This window comes from Tasmannia lanceolata, unplaced genomic scaffold, assembly GCF_043159265.1.
Source record: "Tasmannia lanceolata isolate RefF3 unplaced genomic scaffold, GAP_Taslan_0.1 ptg000037l, whole genome shotgun sequence".
Taxonomy (NCBI): domain Eukaryota; kingdom Viridiplantae; phylum Streptophyta; class Magnoliopsida; order Canellales; family Winteraceae; genus Tasmannia; species Tasmannia lanceolata.
In genome coordinates this window covers 52,019,681-52,046,064 of record NW_027518714.1, presented here as the reverse complement: position 1 = coordinate 52,046,064, position 26,384 = coordinate 52,019,681, and the positions used below count along the sequence as shown (strand labels likewise).

The 26,384-nt window shown below is 35.9% G+C and overlaps 1 protein-coding gene across 1 annotated transcript; it reads right to left on the bottom strand.

The window, feature by feature from the left end:
* Window positions 1–25,216, bottom strand: LOC143862696 (glucose-6-phosphate 1-dehydrogenase, cytoplasmic isoform-like). Its single transcript, XM_077373770.1, has 16 exons — window positions 25,030–25,216; window positions 23,525–23,788; window positions 18,223–18,308; window positions 10,370–10,424; window positions 10,094–10,280; window positions 8,643–8,800; window positions 8,493–8,561; window positions 6,883–6,941; window positions 6,533–6,569; window positions 5,171–5,242; window positions 4,790–4,937; window positions 4,361–4,456; window positions 3,452–3,522; window positions 1,253–1,368; window positions 465–510; window positions 1–386 (listed from the first exon to the last, which is right to left on the bottom strand). Exons 2-16 carry the CDS (start codon window positions 23,711–23,713, stop codon window positions 219–221), a joined length of 1,557 nt encoding a protein of 518 aa, XP_077229885.1. The 5' UTR covers window positions 23,714–23,788; window positions 25,030–25,216; the 3' UTR covers window positions 1–218.
* Between the last annotated feature and the right edge of the window lie 1,168 nt (window positions 25,217–26,384).

The following is a 26,384-nucleotide window of genomic DNA, read 5'->3' as shown; positions in this document are numbered from 1 at the left end:
TGATTCAGCACAAGCAGATTCAATTACTTGTTCTGTTATTATTTACACACACCATACATTACAATGAGATTTCATTATTCTATTAAGACAAAACAAGCAAAAATAGGAGAGGTTTGATTATTTTCTATATATTATATTAATCTCTCACAGGTAGACTTTACCACAGCCCACCTTGTAAACAGAAGAAGAAAATACCGAAGAATAGCGATATAAATGAACTATAAGGAAGGTGGTACCCATATATATCCATGTGTTTGCACATAACCAGCTTTGGCGAGCAGCTCATCGGCTTCAACAGGACCCCGACTTCCCGATTTGTAAGGAATTGGCTTCTGTTCCCCATCATCAATTCTATGCAGCAATGGAGTGAAAATTTCCCATGCAGCCTAAGGAACAAAACAATATAATCATTAATCTCAGATCCACCTTAGGCACTGAGTTCAATCTAATTAGAGAATTTATACCTTCAACTCATCCCTGCGAACGAAATGCTGCTGATCTCCTCGTATTCTACAAAAGAAAACCCACAATAGAACTGTTAGCTTGAGCTTGAACTTAAAAAATACATATCCAAGGATTGTGTGCTAGATTGTGTTGATTCATAACAGGGTGTTGTATGGAACCTAGAACTGTATGGGTAGAAAATCGTGGTGCATTGCCCGAATTTTACATGGATTCTTCTGAATGGGTGACACACCCGTGTCGGATTTTAATACTTCAGGATTCTTTGCGACACTTCGAGATCTCTTTTATTTGTTTTATTGAATACTACTGCCACAACTTTACAATTACCACATGTTTTGAGTTTTATCTCATCCTAATGGTAAGTTGTTTTTATAGAAATAAAACATTACAATTACTTATCCGACCAGTTTCAAAATATTGCTTGTTATAACAATAGTATTATGTTAAAAAAAATAAAATTTGACAAATGATTTAAATATTTTAGAGAATCCGCAGCTCTTTTTTAGGTTTGTCGAATCAGACATTCGATACCCATGCAGGATTCTAACAGTCGTACCCATATTGATGCAACATAGCTTGTTAGTGACATAGCTGTTCTTCACGAGTATGGAAACATGAATGATGATGAACAAAGAAAATTTGAGATTTGATTTACTGGAGAATAGTTAAATAGAGGCTTCTACAAAGTTGGGAGCACTTTGTGAAATAAATTAACAATTGCTTGCATGTAAAAATGGCATAAATCACTATAGAATGATCCACAATATAATGGGCAAAAGATACTTACGTGTCAAGAATTAAACGTTCATAAGCCTCAGGAATTTTAACCCCTTGGTAACGTAGCCCATAAGATAAGTCTAGTTCACTTTGTATAGTCGACATGTCCAGTCCAGGCTTCTTGACCTACAGAGAGAGTAAAAATGTTTTAAAATAGACAGAGAGGTCATTGACAAATGTGCTTATTATTGTAAGGATTCCAAAGGTTGGGAACCCTGTGAGGACAAATATGTCAAATTTGTAGTAGATATTACATGAAATTTTTTTAATCATACGAGTTTTTTGCTTCCTTATCCACAGCTTATGCTTTAAGAATACTGAATTCAATATTATTCATAAATGACAATCTACTTTTCTAGTAACTCTACATTGGAATTATTTATTAGCACCAACTTAATGCAAATCTATTTTGGTTTGGAAATAGTGAGAATGCATTTGTAATGATGTCTATGAATAAACTTTAATTCACACGACCAATTGCAGCATGTGCATGTCAAAAAGAATTTGCAACTACTCATTTTAGGGGATAAATTTAACTTCTAAATCACTCTACAAAGCTTTGCATAATTTATTTGTTTGTTTGCTCCCTTCTCAAGATTTGGAGAAACATGATGGCAATTTAGAGGACGATCAGACCAGTTGGAGTACTGTTCGCAACAAATTTCACATGCATGAAAAAGAAAATCATACACATAAAATGCATTGAGATAAAATTTCCCTCTTGTGAGAAGAGGTTTTATTAATTTAAGGATCGTACACTTACGGCTTTATTGGCCGTTAATTACATTTCTTGAAGAAAGAAAATACCTCTGACTATCTTAATAGGTTCCCTATCTAAATACAACTTCTAATTAATTATCCTTCAGAAAGATCTAATTTTTGTTAACAGATCTTTTCAGATGGAATTTCTCTGCACCGGGGACTTTCTTCATCTTCCCTTTGGGGAGCCGTCTTTATCATCCTTCTCCTGGAGGAGAAAGGTCTTCTCGCTTTAGGGAGTCTATTACTGTCCTGAGTGGGGGCCCGCCTAGGTATGGGACTAGGTGGGACCTAGCCTGGTATGGGACAGGTTTAAAGGGCCTTGCCTAATTCGTTCCATCAGCTCTGGAGCTTTTAGTGTATTGGTAAGATACCTAACATTTGGAATCAGAGCAGCCACCACGTCCTGTGTTCGAGTCATGGAAGGGGCGACCTGTGGAAAGGGCTACTTGGAAAAAAAAGGCCAGAGTGAATGCCGTCACAGAGTGGGCCGCCGAGGACGGCGGATGCGGAAGCGTGGTGGAATGTTACGGTCATGAGTGGGGGCCCGCCTAGGTATGGGACTAGGTGGGACCCAGCCTGGTATGGGACAGGTCTAAAGGGCCTTGCCTAACGCCTTCCATCAGCTCTGGAGCTTTTGGCGTATTGGTTCAACCAATTGCTACTTGGAATATCATGGAATGCTTCGAATTCTTTAATATGGTTGTGATCCTTCACTAATTGCTACTTGGAATATCATGGAATGCTTTGAGAATCATGTAGACTAGAAGAGTGATGGAATATGAATGATTAGACAAAATACTATTTTTACTAGATGCGCCTCTTTTTATAGCATGATTTATTTTAGAACAATGTGTTCCATGGAATGCTTTGAGAATCATGTAAACTAGAAGAGTGATGGAATATGAATGATTAGACATAATACTATTTTTTCTAGATGCGCCTCTTTTTATAGAATGATTTGTTTTAGAACAATGCGTTCTAATTTATTATCTTCCAGTTGAATGCGTTGTCATGTACTCTTTCTTTTTTTAAATAGCAGATTTTGGCGACATTGGTTCAGAAAATGATATATCAACTTGGAAAATCAAAGATAACTTTATTATGTAGCTCACATAGTACCACTTTTCCCAATCACTTTTTTTATTGCATAGGGTATCCGGTATCCCCACCCCAATTTTTAGGACAGGACTATTCGCGCGCGCGCGGGTGGGGGAGTTGGGGGGTGGGGGGGGGGGGGGGGGGGTGGGGGAGTTCGTCAATGGGGAGCATACCCAAATTTTTTTGGGGGGGAGAGTTCGTCAATGGGGAGCATACCAAATCTTTAAGCCAACGAGCCACACCCTTACGGGTTTGGCTCACTGTAAAAAAGTATATATAATATCAAACCACAAAGATGGTCCAATGGTAATTCTCATAATGATATATCATGGAAATAAAAAACACATACCGTGAGTTTCATGTACATGGCCTCCAAAGGCTGTAAGCGTATAACAAATTCATTTCTCCCTTGCTTTTTACCTATGCAAAATTAGTAACATTGGGGATGATTAAAACATCAAATCCAAATTGAAGTTGTAAGAATTGCCAAGCACTGAGAGGTAAACCAACAATTATAGAAATAATAATAAAAAATAAAAAAAACTAAAGACCATCCATGGGAAACAATGCTTAGCAAATTCATTGAAAAATAATGAACAACAATGCTGCTTTCACATGATGTCCTAATCATTTCACTCGATAAATGAGATAGATTTGAGTTAATATAATTCTCATTTATTAACACTAAAAGCCCAAGAATACCCAAAGAAAATGCATAGTTACAAACACCCTTTTATGTACTATACTACTACTCTACTAGCATATAAATGTTCAACACAAGCATATGATAACACAAGACCGAATGAGGTGCCTGTTCAACTGAATTTAATGTGATTTCCATTCATAACATTGTTTTGGCTGCTATTCAAATTCATATCCTGCTACTGTTGCTGTGAGACAAGATTGAATCAGGAAAACTTCAATATATATATATATATATATATATATATTTATAGAGAGAGAGAGAGAGAGAGAGAGAGAGAGAGAGAGAACTGTTCCTGCACAAGTGTGCATGTAAGTTACCTGCACATGAGTGCAGAAACAGGGTGGGGGCCCAAATTTTTTGGGGGATCAAAACCATTCATTTGGAAGTCCCTTCCATGGATAGGGTGTGGCCCAAAAATTAGCCCCATTGGATCGTCCTGACCCAATCAAAGGTGGGGCGGGGGGCGGGGGATGGACAGACACTGCAGTCCACACAATTAAATTAAAGTCATTGCAGTCGACTTGGAAAGGTAAAACAATGACCAATACATACATTTGAAGATGTCACCAGGAACATCCTTAAACTGAACACGGATTTCTGCTTTCCTAGAATTTAATGCTTTCCCTGCCTTGAGTATAAAGGGAACACCTGGCAAAAATGAAAACTGAAATCAGTAGAATTAACTGAGAAAAGAATAATGCATACGTGTTCATAAACAGAAAATAATGTGTGGGTCTATATAATACTAACAATACAGAAGTAGCTCCCATCAAGTTCTAAAACTAAAATACAAGGGAGGATGACACAAAATGGTGTATGGGTCTATATAATACTAAAAATACACAATCAGCTCCCATCAAGTTCTAAAACTAAAACACAAGGGAGGATGACCTTGAAAAGTGACCTTGAAATGACTAGTATTGACAATTGAAGCATACACTGAGCCAGCCAAGTTCAGAAGGTCAAAATCTCATGACTGACCTTCCCATCTTTCATTGTGTATTCGGAGAACTACAGTTGCAAATGTCGGTGTATTTGAGTTGTCTGGAACTGTTGGGTCATCTTTGTAGCCCTCATACTGTCCAAGAACAACATCTTCCATTGCTATGGGTAGGACCGATTGAAGAACCTGTTTGCATAATTATTAAGGGTAGATGATAATAGGTCCAGTATTGGTACAAATAAGATATTAAGTGTAAATTACATGGAAGGGTTCGCTCTAAAAGATAGACTGGCCATTAATTACTGGAATAATTGAATTGTTTTAATATTAAGACAATGCAATGGAATATACACTCAAAAGATTACAAAAAGTAAAATAGCTGACAATGACATTTTTCTAGGGCGGGGGATAAAGTTTACCTTCACTTTCTCATCCCGGATGTGCTCAGGTTTAAGAGAGACAGGCTTCTCCATGGCAACCAAACAAAGAACCTACAGTGATACAGAATAAAACTATCAGCTAAGCTTAAACTCTAAACCGGCACCACCACATTCACTCATAATAACAATAGAACTTTCTATATTGCATCAAGCATGGGATTTAATGAGCACATAAAACATATAAAGGATGATTCACTTGATTGTCATTCATTTGAGAGGTTTTGATCTAAGAGTTACTTCTCTCCATCACCTCTCTGAACCCATGTAGCTTGTTCTCTTCAATGATACATGAACACCATATTCCCTAGTGGAAACTTATTCCTTCCTAGTCTTTTCTCAAATTGATGGGGGCTGTTATTTGCATGTGTACTGGTTTTCCCAAACATAATACTTCTACGTGTACCCAGTCGTGACGCCCTCGACAATGTGGCATTGATGTCAGGGGTTCAGATTTCATCTTGATAATAAAAATAATAATAACTTGTGATTTTATATTATTTATCTGTTGAGATTTGTGGTATTTGTTTTAGCAAATGCACATATTACAGAGCTTTTACGCCTAGTCAATTCAAACATATTTTATGTTATAGTGGTATACTACGTAATATGTACATGCATGAATACAAACAACTTTTTTAACGATTGCATGCATACAAAAATAAAATATCTGTATATGTGTGTGCGCTTGTGTGAGTACATCTGCTGTGTTTTTTTTTTTTTTCAAATTCACACTCAAATAAATTTATATTTGTCTATGAATTAACTGCACAAGTGTGTCAGTATCCCACTTTCCCAAAAGGCTATGTCCAGCAAGAACCCATTTCCATTTTTTGGCATTGGATTGATATCTGTCTCCAAGTAAATAACATATATTCCATTCTACTCATTTCAGTGTCATGAATGAGATTGGTCTTCTTTCCTTTTCAAATTCCATTTTCCATTCTTTCCTTTCTAGTTATTGAGAATTCATGCAAATCCAAGCATTACCACTAATGAACAGTCAAGCAGGAGAACCCATGGATCTAGAGGAACAAATTAACTATTTTTCCTAATGATCAAATTACCACTGTTCAATACATTGATGACACCAGTCATCGAGTACTTGATTGACCTAAAATTAGTATACTGAGTACTGCAATCAACAATAATGATTATAATACAAATCAATACATCGATGACACCAATCATCGAGTACTTGATTAACCTAAAAATTAGTATACTGAGTACTGCAATCAACAATAATGATTATAATACAAATGAATATGTTTTATCTGCATGTGAAGATAGTGTTGCTCAACTTGATTGATGTTTCATATATCATTGAATATCATGTTGTCGTACCTGTAACAGATGATTTTGAATGATGTCTCGAATGATGCTGCAAGAAGATCAAATAATCTTTAGTCACTTTATGAGAGAAGCATTAAAGCACATTGATAAAAAACCACAATAAAATTATTTGAAGCGGTTACATTTACATGTAAAAGATATTTCTTAATTCAATGACCGAAAGTGTGTAGAAATCTGTGAGAAAAATGAATCCATCTTGAAGCATACAGTAAATTGAAGGGATGGCAATTTTCTAGATCATACTTATTGCAATAAGGAACCCATTACTTTCTAAAACTTGAATCCTACACCAGATGCGTTTATGCAATATATGCATATATATTAAGCAGAATATGACATACCCATATTCATCAAAATATCCACCCCTTCCTTCGGTACCAAAGTCCTCCCTGAACACAATCTGTAAAAGAGAAGCTAAATCTTGTAATGTTCAATGATTAAACTAAACATGGTTTAGTAGACGGCGGTGTTCAGTCAATAACTCAAGATAATTGATATGTTTCGAGTGCAAATGTATATTTAATCTCTACAAGAACAACAATCACAGGCTAACTTGTCAATTCCATTTTGTTTCAACCAAAACCATTCTTGTCCAAAACCGGAACAAATTGATGGCTTTGTTCATTTCGGCCGGAATTCCAGTTTGTTCCTGCCATTTCGTTCCATTTCATTCCAAAGAAATGCCCCCAAATGGCTACTTTTTGGTTTTTTTTTATCATTTTACCCTTATTTTTACCGTTTTAGAGCTGTTTTAAGGGTATTTTTGTCTTTTTTGCTTCTCCAAACAAAACAAAGCTCTATATAGACCTCACTAAGCTTCCATTTTTTTTTCACTTATTCTACACATGATCTTTCTCAACACTCTCTTATATCTCTACTCTCGTTTTACTTCATATCTTTGAAAGCTTTTGGTGTTTGCTCTCCTTCCAAAGATTGGTTTTCAACATCCAAAGGCTTCTATAATTCTACACCACTTTAAAAAGGGAGGATTGGAAGTGGAGGAACTCTTTCTTCAAAACGGTACACAATATATACACAGTTGAGGAACCTGTATACCTTACAGTAACTTTTACTTGTGTCTTTATTTCTTTATGATTTAATTTCGTTGTATTTCACCCTTTCCTAATTCTATTTGGATTTTAAATTAAATTGAAAATACAATATGATGTAATTTATAACATTCTTAGCACTGTGTATGAATAATTTTTCTTAATTTGATTGATGTATTGTAATAAATTTGATGTTTTAAGGAATAAAATGTGTTTTTTATTTAAATTTGGTCGGTATAATGGTTTTTTCATTTTTCTAACATTTTTCCTTTTTTTGAATTTTTATATTGTTAATATTAATTCTGAAACGGAGCACCGAAATGCTTCATTCCAATGACCAAAGCGAAACGGTGACCGAAACAGAATTGACAACTTAAGTCACAAGTTTTCTTAATGGGATTACCCAAAAGCACACTAGTTTGGAATGGAAAACAAGGGTCAATGACTTTATGCCACACACGAGCAATTGAGAGAATATTGAAAAATAATATATTATGTTCCAACTCAGTCACAAGCTGCACACGAACCTGTATGACCAAGACACTTGATATAGGAATTAAGAATCTGATATTCCTTAATGCCAGACAAATTCTTGAAATAATGTTATAGAGAGAAATGTTTTAAAATAATCTTTACAATCTTAAGGAGAAATATTTGATATGGTAATGTATTATGGATACATAGTTAACTAGATGGACAATGAACTCAACTATCCCTTCAAAGAGAAAGAATAATAAGATAAAAGGAATCAAGATGTAGTAGGCTATGCTCATCCAAGAATGCATGGAAAAGATTTTCATTAACGTCATACAGAAAAAGTTATGCTGACAATATGAGCTACATTAATATTGAACGAATTTACAATATAACCATCGAAAATATTTCTTTGGAAAGAATCTAACCTGTACGTTAGCAATGTTGTCGCGGTTCCAAAGTGGCAAAAAGAAGCGATTTGCAAAACGAAGCACCAACTGCCAATTCGAAAGGGGATAGGAATGAAAGATCAGTATATGGTTGGAAAACAGTGATTAAAGTTCTGCCACGCATATTACCAGGTTCTGGACCAATTCCTTTCCCAAGTAGTGATCAATACGATAAATTTGTGGTTCCTCAAACAGCTCCCCAAGCTGGGTACTCAGTTCTTCTGCAGAACCCAAATCCTTGCCGAAAGGCTTCTCAACAACAATACGAGTCCATCCACCTTGATCAGCTGAAAAAGAAAAAGCAAATAAATACTAACAGACATCTAGAATAGCATTCAATTGTGGGTGAGGGCAGTTTTAGCAATCCCAAGTCGGCATGGCATACAAGGAGAACCATAAAATGCCAGCATGAATGATCAAAACCTATGATTTAGCCGACACTTCGAATTTCATGCTGACACACGTCGAAACGACACATGTGTCCACACATTTCGACACTCCTTTCGACACTTGTAAATGTAATGTAGGTGTGTTGACACATTTCTGTACCGTATCATTCTATTTTATTATTGAATATTGTGTTTACCTCTTTTATCATTAACTCTGCTTATATTATACTCTTCTTTAACTAATATTTGCTGTTATATCCTCTCTTCTAAACCTAAAACCCTAAAAACTCTTATTCTAATATTATATTCACTGTATCCTATTGGTTTTTCTGTGTCCCCGTTTCTGGTTTAGTTGTGACCCGGTTCTAAATTTTGGTGGTTTGCTGTGTACGACACTTTGTGTCCTTGTCGACACGCAACACTCGTGTTCGTGTCCAAAAATCATAGATCACAACTGACCCAAAGAATAAAATCCAAGTAGCTTCAAAATCAGGAGGACGTAGTTAATTGATGTGATCTAGCTCTTATGAGTTTCTATTTTAGGAGTTTCCATTTTAGGATAGTTTCTATTTTGGACAACTTTCCATTTTGGGACCACATTCTATTTTCGGCATAGGAAACATTTCTATTTAGAAAAGAATGTTCCAATTAATAAGAAACCTTCTATTTTAAGGAGATTACCTTCGCAAAAACTTTGTATTTATTGGAAGTAATAACTGTATATCACATATGTGCAACAATGAACTTCTAGACGTTTCATGAATCAAAACTACATATGAATTGAATGCAAAAACTTTGTATTTATTGGAAGCAAATGAACTTCTAGAAGTTTCATGAATCAAAACTACATATGAATTGAATGCAAAAGCTTTGTATTTATAGGAAGCAATAACTGTATATCACTTATGTGCAATAATGAACTTCTAGAAGTTTCATGAATCAAAACTACATATGAATTGAATCCACTTCTAAAAGTTTCATGTATCAAAACTACATATGAATTGAATGGAAGAATTATTCAATGAAATTAAAATTCTAAGGTCATTCTCCAAGCAAATCCCTCATTCATCCATAGGAAGCCGCGAGAAGAAAATAAATTGTCTAATCATTTTTCATAGCAAGAAGGATACAAGCAAGTATACTATTCTGAATTGGGTTGAAGAGTATGAAGGATGTGTAAGGGACACTTACAACGATTCATGCAAAAATGTCTAATCATTTTGCAGACAGGTGGATATACAGATGGGGGCAGGGCAAGATAGAAGAGTCTCCGAGAGGAGCCTTCTAGACTGTTCTTTGATGTCTCATGTTCTGAAATTTCCTTATCCAATAACTGAAAACCCTCCCCATCATCATAAGAGCCACTAACGTATTTGATCTGTCAAGTAAATGTTTGAAGTAATTAGAATTTTTCAAACTAGTATATAATTACAAGGAAAATAACAAAGTGAAAGATGAAACAGTTACCAATTGCAAAAACTTTGAAACATCTTCTGAATCTCCCTTGCCATCGCCAAGATATCTGTACAGATGCACATATGAATTAATTCCCACTAGCATTGCATATTATATAGCTATTACCAGAAAGAAACATTGAAAATAACAGAATATGAAAAATATTTGTCTGAAGTTGTGATGAAAAATAGTAGATTATCTGATGAAGCCTTTGTCCCAAACTAGTTGGGATCGGCTAATGAATCCTTTAGAAAATTTTCATGAAGAAGGTGAAAGGATCTACCCTGCTCAAATTGACTAAGTCTAATCCCAACACTAGTTGGGTTCGTCTACATGGATCATTTTCTTCCATTCTCTCCTATCCAAGGTGATGCAGTGCAAACATGGCAGCCATGTCATGCCTAGGTGGTTTTGGTGGAGTTCCAAGGTGCATTCCTGCAGTAATGTTGCTGGCCCGTTTTTGAACATCTTTTTTCGACCTCTAAATGGCAGAATTATGGAAAGTAGTAAACTAGAAAGTTGTAAGTCTCTTTGAGATCTTTCCAACAAGTATTTGTGCTCGAAAATTGAACAAGAGGGTAGAAAGTTATGGCAGTTTTAGTGGACTGGGTCTGTGGTTTTCCAAAACAGTCAAAGTTAGTGAGTTCCAATGCAATTAATGTTATGTTAGTCCCTAAGCTAACTAGGGGAGGAGCTTGAACGAATTTTCTTTGGTTTTCTTTTATTTAAAGAATTAGAAACCACTTTAGAGGAGATTTTGGATGTTGATTAACTTATGTAATTGATGGAATATCAATTGAGTTGAGCTTTGCTCCCATTTTCTTCTTCTTCTCTAAGTTGTGTTCTTGATTTCTAATTTCTCTTCTTCTTCCCTCTTAAGCACCCGCATTATCTGGTATCAAAGCCAACAATACTCTCTTGGGCTAGCTTCGATTTGATTTTCATGGCGGCACGAAGAGGTAGAGGAAGGCGTGGTAACCAAATGATGGAAGATTTGAGAGATGAAAGAGATGATGAACTTCAAGCTCTTCAAAGACAAGTTGAACAACTTACCATGCGTCTTGAACGCCGAGAGGCTCGTAGTGAGCATGGCGGATCAAGCCGTGGAGGTTCTAGTGATGAATCTGATGTGAATCCCTTCGCCAATACTCGTGACGAGGCTAGGTTGGGAAGGTTCTATCGTGATTTCGACACCGTCACGATTGACTTGCCGGAGTTTCATGGTCGTCTACAACCCGAAGAGTTTCTTGAATGGCTTAGTGCCATTGAGAAGTTCTTTGATTACAAGGAGACACCCGAAAGCCAACGCGTCAAGCTTGTGGCTACAAGGCTTCGTGGCTACGCTTCAATATGGTGGGATAAGGTTCAAGAGATGAGAATCCGCAAAGGAAAGCATAAGATCTCTTCTTGGGAGAAAATGAAGTCAAGGCTTAAGGAGAAATTTCTTCCGTTGGATTTTTCCCAAATTATCTTTTCTCAATTCAACAACCTACGCTAAGAATCCAAGAGTGTGTTGGACTACACCGAAGAATTCTACAAACTCATGGCTCGTAATGATATTTAAGAGGGTGAAGATCAACTTGTGGCAAGGTATGTTGATGGTTTGAAGTTTTCCATTCGTGATGAGGTGGAAATGCACCGATCATTAAGCGTCAATGGTGCTTATCAACTAGCCTTTATCTTGTCTAGGCAAATTTTTTGAAATGATACCTTTGAAGGTGGAGGCTAAACTTTCTCGTCGTGGTGCTAAAAAGTATGTGGATGTTCATAGTCTCTATCTTTCTTCAGAAGGTAAATCTTCACATGGTAGAGGTACAAAGTCAAGGTCCGAATATTTCAACAAAAATTCTACAAAATCAGCCCCTACACATCAAGTTGGAAATTAGCCCAATCGTCCCAATAATTCAAATGCTTGTTTCAAGTGTGGTCAAGTTGGCCATCGTTTCAAAGATTGTCCAAAGAGGCAAGTAGTTGCCTTCGGTGATAAAGAAAATAATGAGGATCTTGTTGATGATTCAAATCAGCCCATATATGATGAGGATCTTATTAACTATTCAAATCAACCCATATATGATGAGGAAGATGGCATACAAAATGAAGAAATCGAATCCGAAGAAGGAGAAAGTTTGGTGATCCAAAGAGCACTTGCTACACCAAAGGTTGAATCCGATGATGATTGGCTTCGTTCCGATATTTTTCAAGACTCGATGCGAATCTCATGACAAGGTTTGCTCCATTGTGATCGATGGTGGGAGTTGTGAGAACATCGTATCTCATGAAATGGTGAACAAGCACAAGCTCAAAACCGAACAACATCCAAAGCCGTATCGGATTGCATGGTTCAAGAAAGGGTATGAGAGTAACTTTTTTCTTTCAAAAAACGAATTTGATCAAGAGACCAATGATAATGGTAAATTCGATGCTCTACTTGTTGTTGAAACTAACGAGGAGTACGAGGAACTTCAATGGCAATTCAATGAATTCGATGCTCTACTTGCATATTAGGTGAACCGATGGATATTGAAGTGATGGGTGAATGAAAAAATATTACATCAATTTTTTCATCCAATTACATCGATCCATTTTTATTCGATCCTACATTGAAGCTCACAATTGATATTTATATATTCAAACATGTTCAAAATCTAGACAAATTATCACTTCCTCATGGAGATTATGAAGCGGAGTTTGATCTTGAGAAGTTTCAATTGATGATCATTCTTCGATACTTCAAGGTTCGAGGGCGAGTTTTCTTGAACCAAGGAAGTTTAGCAAATTTCAAGATCGTGTGGATGCCCCTTTTCAAGTGCTTAAGAAAATTGGGGATAATGCATTCAAGGTTGAGCTCCCTCCAAATATCAATACTCACCAACTTCAATGTTAAAGACTTGACAACTTATCATGGAGAGCTTGATGAGAACTCGTGGGTGAGTTCTTTCTCACCCGGAGATAATGATGCAGTGCCAACATGGCAGCCATGTCATGCCTAGGTGGTTTTGGTAGAGTTCCAAGGTGCATTCCTGCAGTAATGTTGCTGGCCCGTTTTTTAACATCTTTTTTGGACCTTTAAATGGCAGAATTATGGAAAGTAGTAAACTAGAAAGTTGTAGGTCTCTTTGAGATCTTTCCAACAAGTATTTGTGCTCGAAAATTGGACAAGAGGGTAGAAAGTTATGGCAGTTTTAGTGGACTGTGTCTGTGGGTTCCCAAAACAGTCAAAGTTAGTGAGTTCCAATGCAATTAATGTTATGTTAGTCCCTAAGCTAATTAGAGGAGGTGCTTGAACGAATTTTCTTTGGTTTTCTTTTATTTAAAGAATTAGAAACCATCTTTAGAGGAGATTTTGGATGTTGATTAACTTATGTAATTGATGGAATATCAATTGGGTTGAGCTTTGCTCCCATTTTCTTCTTCTTCTCTAAGTTGTGTTCTTGATTTCTAATTTCTCTTATTCTCTCTTAAGCACCCGCATTATCAGGTCATGTTTTCTGTTATGTTCCTAGCCCTCAAGTCTTTCCTCACTGTTTCTACCCAAGTTGTTTTCGGTCTGCCCCTACCACTTTTACTCCATCAACTTGACACGAGTCACTTCTTCTCACTGGAGCATCCAAAGGCCTATGTTGGATATGCCTAAACCATCTTAAGCGGTGCTCTCTCATCTTCTCCTCAATCAGTGCCACCCCCACCTTTTTGCGGATGTCTTCATTTTTAATTCGATCTAACCTTGTGTGGCCGCATATCCATCTACGCATTCGCATCTCTGCTACACTCATCTTATGCACATGCTGCTTCTTGGTGGCCCAACATTCTGAGCAGTACAACATCGTTGGCCTCACAGCTATCTTATAAAATTTTCCCTTCAACTTGGTAGGTATTTTACGGTCGCACAGAACTCCTGAAGCATGCTTCCACTTCAACCAACCTGCTCTTATTATGTGGTTAACATCTTCTTCCATCTCTCCTTCCTTATGTAGGATTGAGCAAAGATAGCGAAAGATATCCCTCTTAGGTACCTTGTGTCTTCATATTTACTACATTGTCGCCCCGCCACCTTACATTACTAAAGTTGCACTCCATATACTCTGTCTTAGTTCTGCTCAATCTAAAACCTTTGGATTCCAAAGTAGGTCTCCATAACTCTAACTTAGCATTAGCTCCTGCTTTGGTTTCGTCAATTAGTACTATGTCATCTGCAAATAACATACACCACGACACCTCGTCCTGGATACCCTCCGTAAGTTCATCCATAACCAGAGTAAAAAGATAAGGGCTTAGAGCTGATCCTTGGTGCAGTCCTATTGTAATTGGAAGCTTACTAGATGTGCCATCCGTAGTTCTGACACTAGTTACTGCTCCATCATACATATCCTTAATCATATCAAAATATTTAGTAGGCACTTTTTTCCTTTCAATGACCCACCACATAACACTCCTGGAAACCCTATCATATGCTTTCTTCAAATCAATGAAAACCATATGAAGGTTCTTTTATTTTCTCTAAATCTCTGCATTAACTGCCTAATCAAGAAAATAGCTTCCATAGTCGATCGTCCGGGCATGAAGCCAAACTGATTCTCTGACACCTTAGTCCCTTTTCTTAGTCTATGCTCAATTACCCTCTCCCAAAGCTTCATGGTGTGACTCATTAGCTTAATTCCCCGATAATTGGTGCAAGTCTGAATATCTCCTTTATTCTTATAAATAGGTACTAATGTACTCTTCCTCCACTCATCAGGCATCTTCTTAGTCTTCAAAATATTGTTAAATAATCTAGTTAACCAAAGCAAACCCACATCACCCAAGCATCTCCAAGTCTCAATAGGAATACCGTCAGGCCCCATAAACTTACCTAATTTCATCTTTTCCATAGCTACTCTTACCTCTAATTTCATCAGATAATCAGATAGATTATCTGATGAAATAACAAATAAAAAAATCCATCTTATTACATTGTTAAAACACAATCAAACATCTCGGTCTGATGGAAAACCAGGTGTGCCAAAAAATCTCAATGTATCTGGAAACCAAAGAGGACTTTTAATACATGTTTAACCCCTTTTAAAGTTGTTTTTAGTGGATGAGAAATGAACTTATACAAAGATTACGAAAACCTATCAATGAGATATGAAAAGTTATATTTAGGTCCTCCGACTACCAACAATATCAATGACAGACATAATGATAAAGCTAGCCTTCTACTTATAGGGAAAAAATTATAAAAACTGGCCTTATACAAAATAAACTGATAAGGTGAGTTTTCTTATCAAATTTAAGGAATAAAGAAGCCTGAATTTCCATTGCATCATCCTCTCATCTCTGACATATAGAGCCCTCGTGTTCCTAGGGCTACGCTTCCTAGGTGAGAATTCCCAACATTTCATAAGCAATGAAAATGTTTCATTATTCCTGCTGTTCTCTTATTGAATATGTTAATAATTGCCCTATTCATGCTAAAAAAATTTCTTCCACTTCCCATCTCCTTATAGCTTTCTACCCTTACTGTTTAACTTTCCCTACAGTCTATGATTTTGCGATCTCTATATGCTATTTCAATTGGAAAGAATTTTCTGACTAGGATAGTAGCCCCTAGCAAAATAGCAAGTCTGTTTCTTACCACAATATGCAGTGAATGTGATGCAGCCAACAATCACGAGATAAGCTCCAGATAATAGTCCAAGAAAGAAGAATATAACTGACATGTTCATTCAGCATTATACAAGCAGACAGAAACTAAAAAAGAGAATCTAGAAATTCTTATTCAAATTACTGCTGAAATCCATCTCTTACATGCCATATATACATAACTTTCTAAACCGTAATAGAGTCAAACTTTAACTCATATTCAAAGAAAATTTCAAAGCCTAATCGGACCAAAAGACTGCTGAAATCAAATCAGGGTATGGAGTCTATCATGTATGGACTTTTCTTTTCACCACAGTCCAAACGAAATCCGGCACCCTTGGTGGAGCCTGAGACAACCAAATTTCATGTCAACCCATGGAGGTGGTAGAAGGGGAAATCAACAAATAGGAGAATAGGGATTCAACCAAAAAATACCCAACCGAAAAATACATTTGGGGCGAAGATTCCAAATTCTTCTATCGATCTCTTGAAAAGGAATATATACCTTCCCACGAATCCCAAGCAACAAGACTAAGTTATTAATTTCACATAAAGGTGTGAGTATGCTTGCCAATGAATATGAACAAGCAAAACCAAAAGGACTAATGATGGAAACATTTTGGATTTGGAGGGAAATTTCGGTGGAAATAAAAAAAAAGAAGTTCAAGAAAACATATGGAAATATGTGCAATGATGTGCATTTAAGATGAAACCTCACGAAGTGCTAGATTAAGCACAAATGCAAACTCAAAAGCCATCATATAAGCAAAAAAAAACCCATGTATAATGGTTTAACAAAGAGGGCGAGCCTCTCTACAAAGCAGGGGTAAGGCTACGTACATCTAGCCCTCCCCAGACCCTGCAATGGCGGGAACCTCGTGCATTGGGCCACCCTTTTTTAATGGTTTAACAGCACTGAACACATGCAGACATGCCCGACAGTAATTCATATAAGTATTTATACACAATACATACACCACATTTCACATTAAATTTATATAATATAATTATATAAAGCATACTAGTATAGTATTGTATACCACTAATACACTGACAGTTTTTTTGGTATGCACTTCAGTTTTGGTATGTGTTTCGATGTGGATAGAAACAGAAATATTTCGATCATTTTGTGTCAGTTTCTGTGAAAATATAAAACCATGTTCTTAAGTGGGATGCCCATCACAAACGAAGACCAATGGACCAACAATTGATCCCTATGTAAGGATATTAGTACCCATTGACATCTAGAAGAAAGATAATGTCTTTTGCCCATATTATGTAAGCACCAAAATAACCCTAACCCAAGATGCAAACCTTGGTTTTGAGAAGAGACTCAAAAACTGCACAAAAGAAACTAAATTGGGTTCCCATAAACAATCCAATAATGACAGCCAACAGGCCCACCACCTAGGACTAACAAGCATGGCCGAGGGAGGAGACTACTGCTCACAGTATCTAGACCCTCTGGTGGAAAGTTTAAATGGTTCTCATCAACAATTCAATAATGAAAGCCACCGGGCCCACCACCTAGGACTAACAAGCATAGCCGAGGGAGGAGAGTGCCGCTCAGAGTATCTGGACCCTCCAATAAAAAGATTAGACAGTCGGGATCTCACTCTCGACCTCCACTCTCGACCCCAATTTCTCCACAGCAGAGTAGCAGAATTGGAAATGGAGAATGCAAGATTGTTGTCTCAAATAATGGATTGCCAATTTAATAAGATAGAAAATAATGTAATTCAAAAACATAGAAAGACAGTCACCACGTAACACCGGATGCTTATTTGGACATGAAGTTCTTGGGGAGGCTTGGCAAAGTTACCTTAATGGGATTAATATCCCTTGGGAGTAACAAACTTTCCCTAGAGATGCTCACGCACATTGAAATGCTCAACAAGAAGATTACAAACACAAGCAAAATAGTTGGTAGCTTAGACACAAATGACACAACACCAAGTAGAAATTAATAGTTTCCCAACTTAATAATACTCAATTTTCCATAGTAACTACAAACAGTGCACATCATTGGATTCTCATAGACCAAAGCTTAGACCTGCATTTTAACTCTCATAACAAAAAAGATTTGCCTAATAAAGATATCAACATAGTTTAGGATAGTGTAGCTAAAATAACTTTGCATCTGAAATAGGAAACAATGTACGCATATCTTGATTGTTAACAGGAAATGTTGAAAATTTTAAGAAAAGCCTTTCAAGATGAACAAGCTAATAATGAAATCTTACCCTCGTATCCGATCTCTTAAACCATCATCTGATATCTTTGTTCGTGCATATCCAAATATGTAAACTTCACGTGGTTGCAGGAATCCCTATGTACACCTCAACCATAATTAGTATGAGTGGTTACTATCCCAAATATTAAAAGCCATGGTAACATAAAAAAGACTCATGATTCCAGGACAAAGGCATTCCAGAGCAATAGAATTGTCTACAAGTTCCAAATTTGTGTCTTAATTTCACACTATGAATAAGCGAAATCAATAACAAAAAAAACATCTTTAGAGTTTACCAAAGTAACCAAAACACAATTTCAAAATTGAGATTGTAAATAAAATTCATGGACTAAAAAGTAGGCTTTTTATATATGACTTATCAGGAGGAACATCGAGGTTTTGGGAAGCAATGAAATAGTAAATGTTCTTTAATTGAATAATAGACCCCTACGGAGTGATTATTCACTTCTATGTTGGCTATGTCAACCAAAGACATCTGAACCATAGGCATCCATAAAATAGGTAAATCACACACCTAAATTCACATGCAACCAATATTGCATCAGTATGGATACCAGTGTCGAAATTCAAAACGAGTATCGCTTGTCAGATTCGGTTTACGTCAACAAGAAAGATTCGTGAATTCACCAAACCATTTTAATTATTTTACATGACTATATGGTTATAATAATAATATATTGAAAATTTTATTAGATTAAGTAAAAACAAGCAGTAATTGTAAAGTTGCGGTAGTAATGTTCAGAAAAAATACATAAAATGGATCTAGAAGTGTTGGAACCCTAAACCCGGTACTTCGCCCATTCAGAAGAATCCATGTAACATGGGATACAACACATTAAGTTTAAAAATCTCCATCGCACATAATGTGCATAGAGATCCCATTTTTCTTTTAGTAGCTTGTAGATGTTCTTGCCTTGAATCATGCACAAACTGACACACTTGATTCACTGCATAAGTAATATCGAGTAAAAGTCAAGCACTGAAGTTCATCAACTACACTCATGCAATCTGGGGATCCACCATTTTTCTCCATCTTGTCTGCTAGGCTTCTTATTATAAACTGCAAGTATTGTAATTGGATTGCCATTAGACATATAAAACCGCCTAAGATCCACAGTATATTTTTCAGTCTCAAATTCATCCTTTTCTTTTTTCTTTCCAATTTAATTCCAAGAAAGTAGTGAAGATCCGTAGAATTTTTTGTTGTTGTCACACATTCATCACTTGATTCAATCATAAGTAGTGCCAATTTGTGTAAAATTCTAGTATTGAAGTTCACCAACCATACTTCTGTACATCTGGGGATCTATCATCTTTTCACAATCTTGTCACATAGTTTTCTTCATAGTAACTAGGCTGGGAAAAGAATTCGGGAAATGAAACGAGAAACGGAAATGGGAAACGCATGAAAAAAAAAAATAAGGGAAACACGAAACGAGAAAACAATAGAAAATCATAGAAAAACACACATGAAACACAAGAAAAACACGAAATATGTGGTTTTGTAGATTTAAATTTTGTTAATTTCAAATTTCTATTTGAATTTTTCTTATTTTTATTTTTATTACAATATACGTTATTTTTTTCTTTTTTAATGTCTATTCAACAAATTTTGACATGTTTTTTTCAAAATGATTTTCGTAAGTTCCACACATGTTCCCTACATGTTTCACATGCATTTTCTACGAGTGTTGCATACGTTTATCATGCGTTTCACACATGATTTACATAAGTTATTGATATATTTCCCATGCGTTTCGGAAACATTTGTCCAATTTTTTTTATCATGTTTTGGAAACGTTTCCGAAACGCGGGAAACAAGTTTCCCACCCGTGAGAAATGCGTTTTAGGGGAAACAGGTTTCCCACCCGCCCAAGGAGTTTCCGGCAACTATGGTTTTCTTATTATAAAGAGCTGGAATTGCAATTGGAAATGAAACTTCCTAAGAAGATCCATACAGTATTTTTGTCTCATATCCATCCCTTTGTTCTTTCCATATCAACACCAAGAAAGTAGTGCAGTTCTCCAAAATCTTTCGTGACAAATTTTCTTTTAGGTCACTATCAATTGCTGGAATATCATCTCCAGTAACAACAATGTCATCAATTTAAATGAAAACAAGAATTGTAACTGACATAGTGTGTCTATAAAACAGTGGTGTCACATACACTTCTCCTATATCCTTAAATCTAAACAAAAACTTACTTTTTAGCTTATCAATTTCTGGATTATCATCTCCAGTAACAATGATGTCATCGATTTAAACAAAATCGAGAATTGTAACTGACCTAGTATGTCTATATGTCTATAAAACTGAGAAGTCTCGTATACTTCACCTGTATCCTCTAATCTAAAGAGCTTGATTCTGCCTTTCAATTCAAGACGAGATTTTCCATTCTGCATAAGAGGTACATCTCAATCTTCAAAACCCTCAATCACCTGTTATTTCATTACTTTCAGTCAATGTAATTACTCCCCTATCAATTGTTTTGTTTTGCAATTTTCTTCATTTCTGCTGACATATTTGTTGTGATCTTGATCCTGAGTAGGTTTAATCAACTATGAACATTCGATATATTCATTGTCTGAAATATCCGGTCTTATTTTCATGACATTCTAGCACATAAGACTGGAAATTTCTGGTCAGTATATACTTGGCCAAGTAATTCGTGGGGTTTGTGTATTGTGATTTCACAAAAGGATGGCCACATAATGATGTAAGTTACATTAATTACAAACCATAAGCTAAGAAACGCACCATAACACTCATGTATGCACCAAACTGAAACAGTGAGACTTATCTATTATTTACAACGTACCATGCCATTTGAACTTAAGAATGTGTATCAGTATGTTAAGAATGTGTATCAGTATGTGTGTAGTTTTCTTGCTTATTAGCCCTTAATTTAGATACTTAGTTCTAAGTTGTCACATCCTATAAAGTTCACAATTTACTTAATACACTACAGTGAGACCCAATGACGATTTAAGTAGTCACTCTAGAATATGATCACAACTCATATCAAATAAATGTGGAGCTCGAAGGATAATAAGAGAATCTAAAGTTACATAAGTGATAATAGTTAAAGAACACTGTTACAAGATACAAAATGTCAAAACACAATCATTATAACACAAAAACTTGGGGTCATACTATTCAAGTGTCAAAACCTAAAAATAGGCATTGTGCTCTTAATTCTATTTTCAATGTTTACTTCTGTTCTCTGCCTATTAAAGTTTTTCCCGCCCGGGTATCACAACCTGGGCCTTTTCTACAAGAAATGATAATAAATAAATAAGTAAAGCACGCTATATCATTCTATACGTATCAACATCAAGATATACTAGTTTTTAAGTTTGCAATGCAGTATTCAAGACCAAACTTCAAGAACTTGGGTCCTACAAAATGATGTGTTTGGCAACAATGTGAGCCATGTAATCATATTTTGGCTGAAAGGAATAAATAAGTAAATAGATAGACATAATGTATCACTTGTGTATCAGAATTGATTATTTCAATCACTATTAGAACTTGTTATACAATACATGAGACCAAGCTTCTAAGACTTGGGTGCGACAAAATGTTGTGTACATGAAAAATTCTGATCATGGAATCAAACTTTCGTCAAAATATTTTTCCAGACAATACATATCACTATAGGACATAATCAATACACAAGTCATATAATAAATCACACATTTTTGGGATAAAATTTAGGACTACATAATGGAGTTACAAAATAAAATAAAAAAATAAGAAAAGATATAAAATGTCTAAGAAAAAAAAAGGAAAGATAAATTAGTAATTTTTTAGTGTTTATTAGATTGTTGTTTCATCTTATACTAGTAGTAACCAAGGTTTTAAATTTCGGTACCGGTTTCGGGCCCTCAAAAAACTGAAATTTCGACCGAAATTCTGAAATTTCGGTCGAAATCACTTACTAGACCCGAAAAATGGTATTAATTTTCGCCCAAAAATTCGGTAATTTCGGTCGAAACTTCTTACTCGAATTTAAAAGGTTTGAAATTAAATAAATTAGTTTTAATGCGAAATTTCATGAATTTCGGTCCGAAATTTCAGTAAAATATTAAATTAATAATAAAAAATAGTTTTTTAACTTAAATTTCGGTAAAAATGAAATTTCGACCGAAATAAACTACTGTTTCGGAAAACCCCAATTTCGGTGTCGGTCTCCACCGAAAACCGAAATTTCGGATTTCGGTCGAAATTTAAAACCATGGTAGTAACCAGGGTTTATTATTGTTTCAGTGGTTTATAAGTTGCAACTTTGTCAGTTTCACTGTCACTGCAAGTTGTTAGTCAGTTCAACTATTATGTGTGGCCCGCATATCTCTTGCACTAAGCTGTAGGCAAAAACACAGAAGACATACAGAAGTCTTTTAATAATTGAATTGATTGACAATTTAGCAATAACACGCACTTAAACTTGACAAACTTGCATGTTGTAACCTATAAATCACGAGAGCAACAATAAACCATTATTGATACTAGTATATAGCAAGTCAATGAACTAGTAGCCATTAAAACAATAAAAAAACATGTTAAACAAAGTTTTCTTTCCAATTTTTTTCACAAATTTAACATTTCAGTTTTCATTTATTTCATTTTTTTTTTGCTGACAAGAAAACTTTCAGCTCTGTGAAAAAACCCAAAAGTTATGACCAAAACCAATATGCATCCTTGTCTGAGTCATCTACCAAACTGGTATTTTAAAGCTTGATTCATCTGCAATCAGCGAAGGTTAAAAGTATGCTAGTTTCTACCAAATATTAAATTTGAATGTGGCTAACATTACCTAAGTACCCTAGGTGTCAACATTCAACTAAACCAGCTGTTCTTTGAAAGATCAGAAGACCACATTCGTTTTTTTTTTTTTTTGAATGACCACGTTCTTTTAAGTATCTAAAGATGCTGATACTAGGAATTTCTACCAATAGTTATGAATTAAATACATTGTTCCAGTTAGAGAGAAACAACTTCAATCACTTATTTGATTTATTTAAATCCATGACCACATATTTTTAGATAAACCTGCAATTGCAATGATTTGTATCTCTCTAGAAAGCCTACAGATAATCGTATTCAAGTTGCATTCATCCAAGCAAATGCAACTTAGAAATTGGTTGGTCATTAGAAAGTCCACACAGTGGTTCTCAAATTCAGAAAGGCAAAATGAAATTTCAAAGGATGACCCAAGTCATTATTAAGGACTGAACAATGATAATCAAAATTATATTCATCAAAATCACAGCTTATGCATCCAATAAACCTGTCGGAAAAGATGGAAAAGTGCTGGAAATGTCTTTTTCTTGGCAAGGTCTCCTGAAGCACCAAGCACCACAATGGATAGGCATCCAGTCTCCACTACACTCTGGGAATCTTTGCCCTCTGAGAAGGACTCACTCCTCCAACTACTGTTCTCTGAGGGTGACTCGTTGGTTGACGCTGAAGAGGACATTCTCACTACCCTGGCAAGTTGGTTAGGCAGTGCTATCTTGCACGTAGGTGGAAACAGCAATTATATATGTGTGACCTGTATAAATCAAGTAGTAAGAAGAGCATCAGCTTCATGCAAACTATATTACTGTTTTGACTAATTACTACAAGCAGTTGCAGATCAAATATCATGATCTTCAAGCACTTCAATGATAAAATTTCACTTTGATCTCTTTACTCCTCTAATCTATTGAATTAAAAACAGTACGCAGAACCTAATTTTAGCCATTCCATAGAACCATTCTCATAAAAAAAACATCCGATTTGCATCCACAAAGAAAAAAGAGATCTATAACATGAAAGTATTGCCTTTTTTGCTTTCTTTACTCTAATTTACTGAATTCCAAAACAGTACACAGAACCTAATTTTAGTCATTCCGTAGAACCATTCTCATAAAAATCATCCAATTTGTATCCACAAAGAAAAAAGAGATCTATAACATGATAGTATTGCCTTTTCTGCTTTCTTTACTCCTCTAATTTATTGAATTCAAAACAGTACACAGAATCTAATTTTCGCCATTCCATAGAACAATTCTCATAAAAAAATCATACTCTACTTGTATCCACAAAGAAAAAAGAGATCTATAACATGAAAGTATTGCCTTTTTTTGCTTTCTTTACTCCTCTAATCTACTGAATTCCAAAACAGTACACAGAACCTAAATTTCGCCATTCCATAGAACAATTCTCATAAAAAAATCATCCTATTTGTATCCACAAAGAAAAAAAAGATCTATAACATTAAGTATTGCCTTTTTTTTGCTTTCTTTACTCCTCTAATTTACTGAATTCCAAAACAGTACACAGTAACACAGAGCCTAATTTTAGCCATTCCATAGAACAATTCTCATAAAAAATCATCCAATTTGACTCCAAAAATACAAGATAGACCTACAACATGAAAGCGATCGGCACGCCAATGAAAAACAGAGTAACTCCAAGATCCAATTGAAAGCACACACAACAGAAGATAATAGCAAAAATAATCAAATAATCATGAAGCATAAACAAGAAAATGAGGTAGATCACGATGTGAATTCTTCTAATTATGAAGATATAACACTCACAATTTAGCATGAAGAAAGCTCTAACAAAACTGAATTTTCATCATTAATTCAAAATCAAAAACATTATACGCCAAAAACAATCAACAACTAAATTTGAACGAGAATTAGAAATCTGAAAAGAACAAAAATTCAAATCGATCGATCGCCTAATCAGTAATTGAAGAACAAAGACCAGATCTTTTCTCTTTCTTTTTTTTCTTCTTCTTACCTTTGCTTTGTTAGAGATCAGATGTTTGAATGAAAGTGAGAAAGCAAAAGAGGGGATTGCTAGGGTTTTAATTGACTCTTGTCACCTACTCTTAATTTTTCTGTCTTCCTCTTCTTCTTACAATAGCCGCCGAGATCGACTCACATTAAGCCGACGTTTATTCATTTACTATTCTAACCGACACCGTGTGCGTATATTCGCACCTACTGTAGGATGATTCGCACCACTTATAAAGTGATTTGACGTGTCAAAAAGCGTTAAAAGTCTGACACAATTCATCAGTGGTGTGAATCATCCTACAGTGGGTGCGAATTTATTATTATCTCTCTTGTACATACTACAGATCCTCCAAGTCTTTCGCGGACAATTATTTTTCTTTCAGCTTTGCTTTGTCAGCGTATGCGAACACGTGGTCTCGCATTTTTAAATTACTACGAAGTGGGCCCCCACAGGAAGATCACGTGAGATTTTTATTCGTTTCTCAATCACTAGACGCATATGTAGTTCTGGAAGAGTTTATGGTGGTACACTAATTCATATGGTTCCTCACCTGTGGTTTAATTGTAGCCGTTCATCTCCAGATGGCCTACCAATCTTGACCGTTTCTTTTTTTAATAATCAGACTTGACCGTTTCTAACTTAAAAGGTTTAGGTATCATTCTTGTAAGAGCAATGATAGAATGAAGGGTGCCCTCGGAAAAATCAGCTTCAAGGGCACCCTATTGGTTAATTTCTGCAAAGTGTGGCATCGGAAATAGTGGATGGTGCCAAAAAAGTGGAAACCGTGTTGACTTTGCAGAAATCAACTAACAAGGGTGCCCTTGAAGCTGATTTTTGCAAGGGCGACCTTCAATCTATCATTCCTCTTATCCATAATGGGACTAGTAAACATTGTCACATGTGGGTGTTTTGATCGTATCCATTCATTTTTTGTGCCACCTACGGCTGATCCTGTGATCATGATGGAAGAGAGTGCTAAAAAGAAAGTCACTTTTATGCTCATTCCTAGAAGACACCTATTGGGTCCTGTTGGGGTTCCACGCAAAAGCAAATAGTCCCACATCGGATAAGTGAAGTGGATGGGGATGTGTTATAAGGGAAAGGACACCCTCTCTCTAATGGCTAGCTTTTAGGGGTGAGTTCTACACGATTAGATTCACTATATGTGGTATCAAAGCTGGGGCATGGTAACTCTTTGGAAGATCTCAGTAACCCTGGTGTGCTTCGGAGAAGATCCGGTAGTAGGCTGAGATTGTCCAAGTTGCTTCCGCGTGAAGGGGCCAAGGCAGAGATTGTTGGGGTTCCACGCAAGAGCAAATAGTCCCACATCAAATACGTCAACAGTTCGGATCTCC

Excerpts from the sequence above, each read along its gene's own strand:
- LOC143862696 (XM_077373770.1), bottom strand. The coding sequence starts at position 23,713 with ATGTCCTCTTCAGCGTCAACCAACGAGTCACCCTCAGAGAACAGTAGT. Across the intron at positions 8,562-8,642 it reads AGGAATTGGTCCAGAACCTG|TTGGTGCTTCGTTTTGCAAA; the intron begins GTAATATGCGTG and ends TCGAATTGGCAG. Across the intron at positions 3,523-4,360 it reads TCCTGGTGACATCTTCAAAT|GTAAAAAGCAAGGGAGAAAT; the intron begins GTATGTATTGGT and ends AATTTTGCATAG.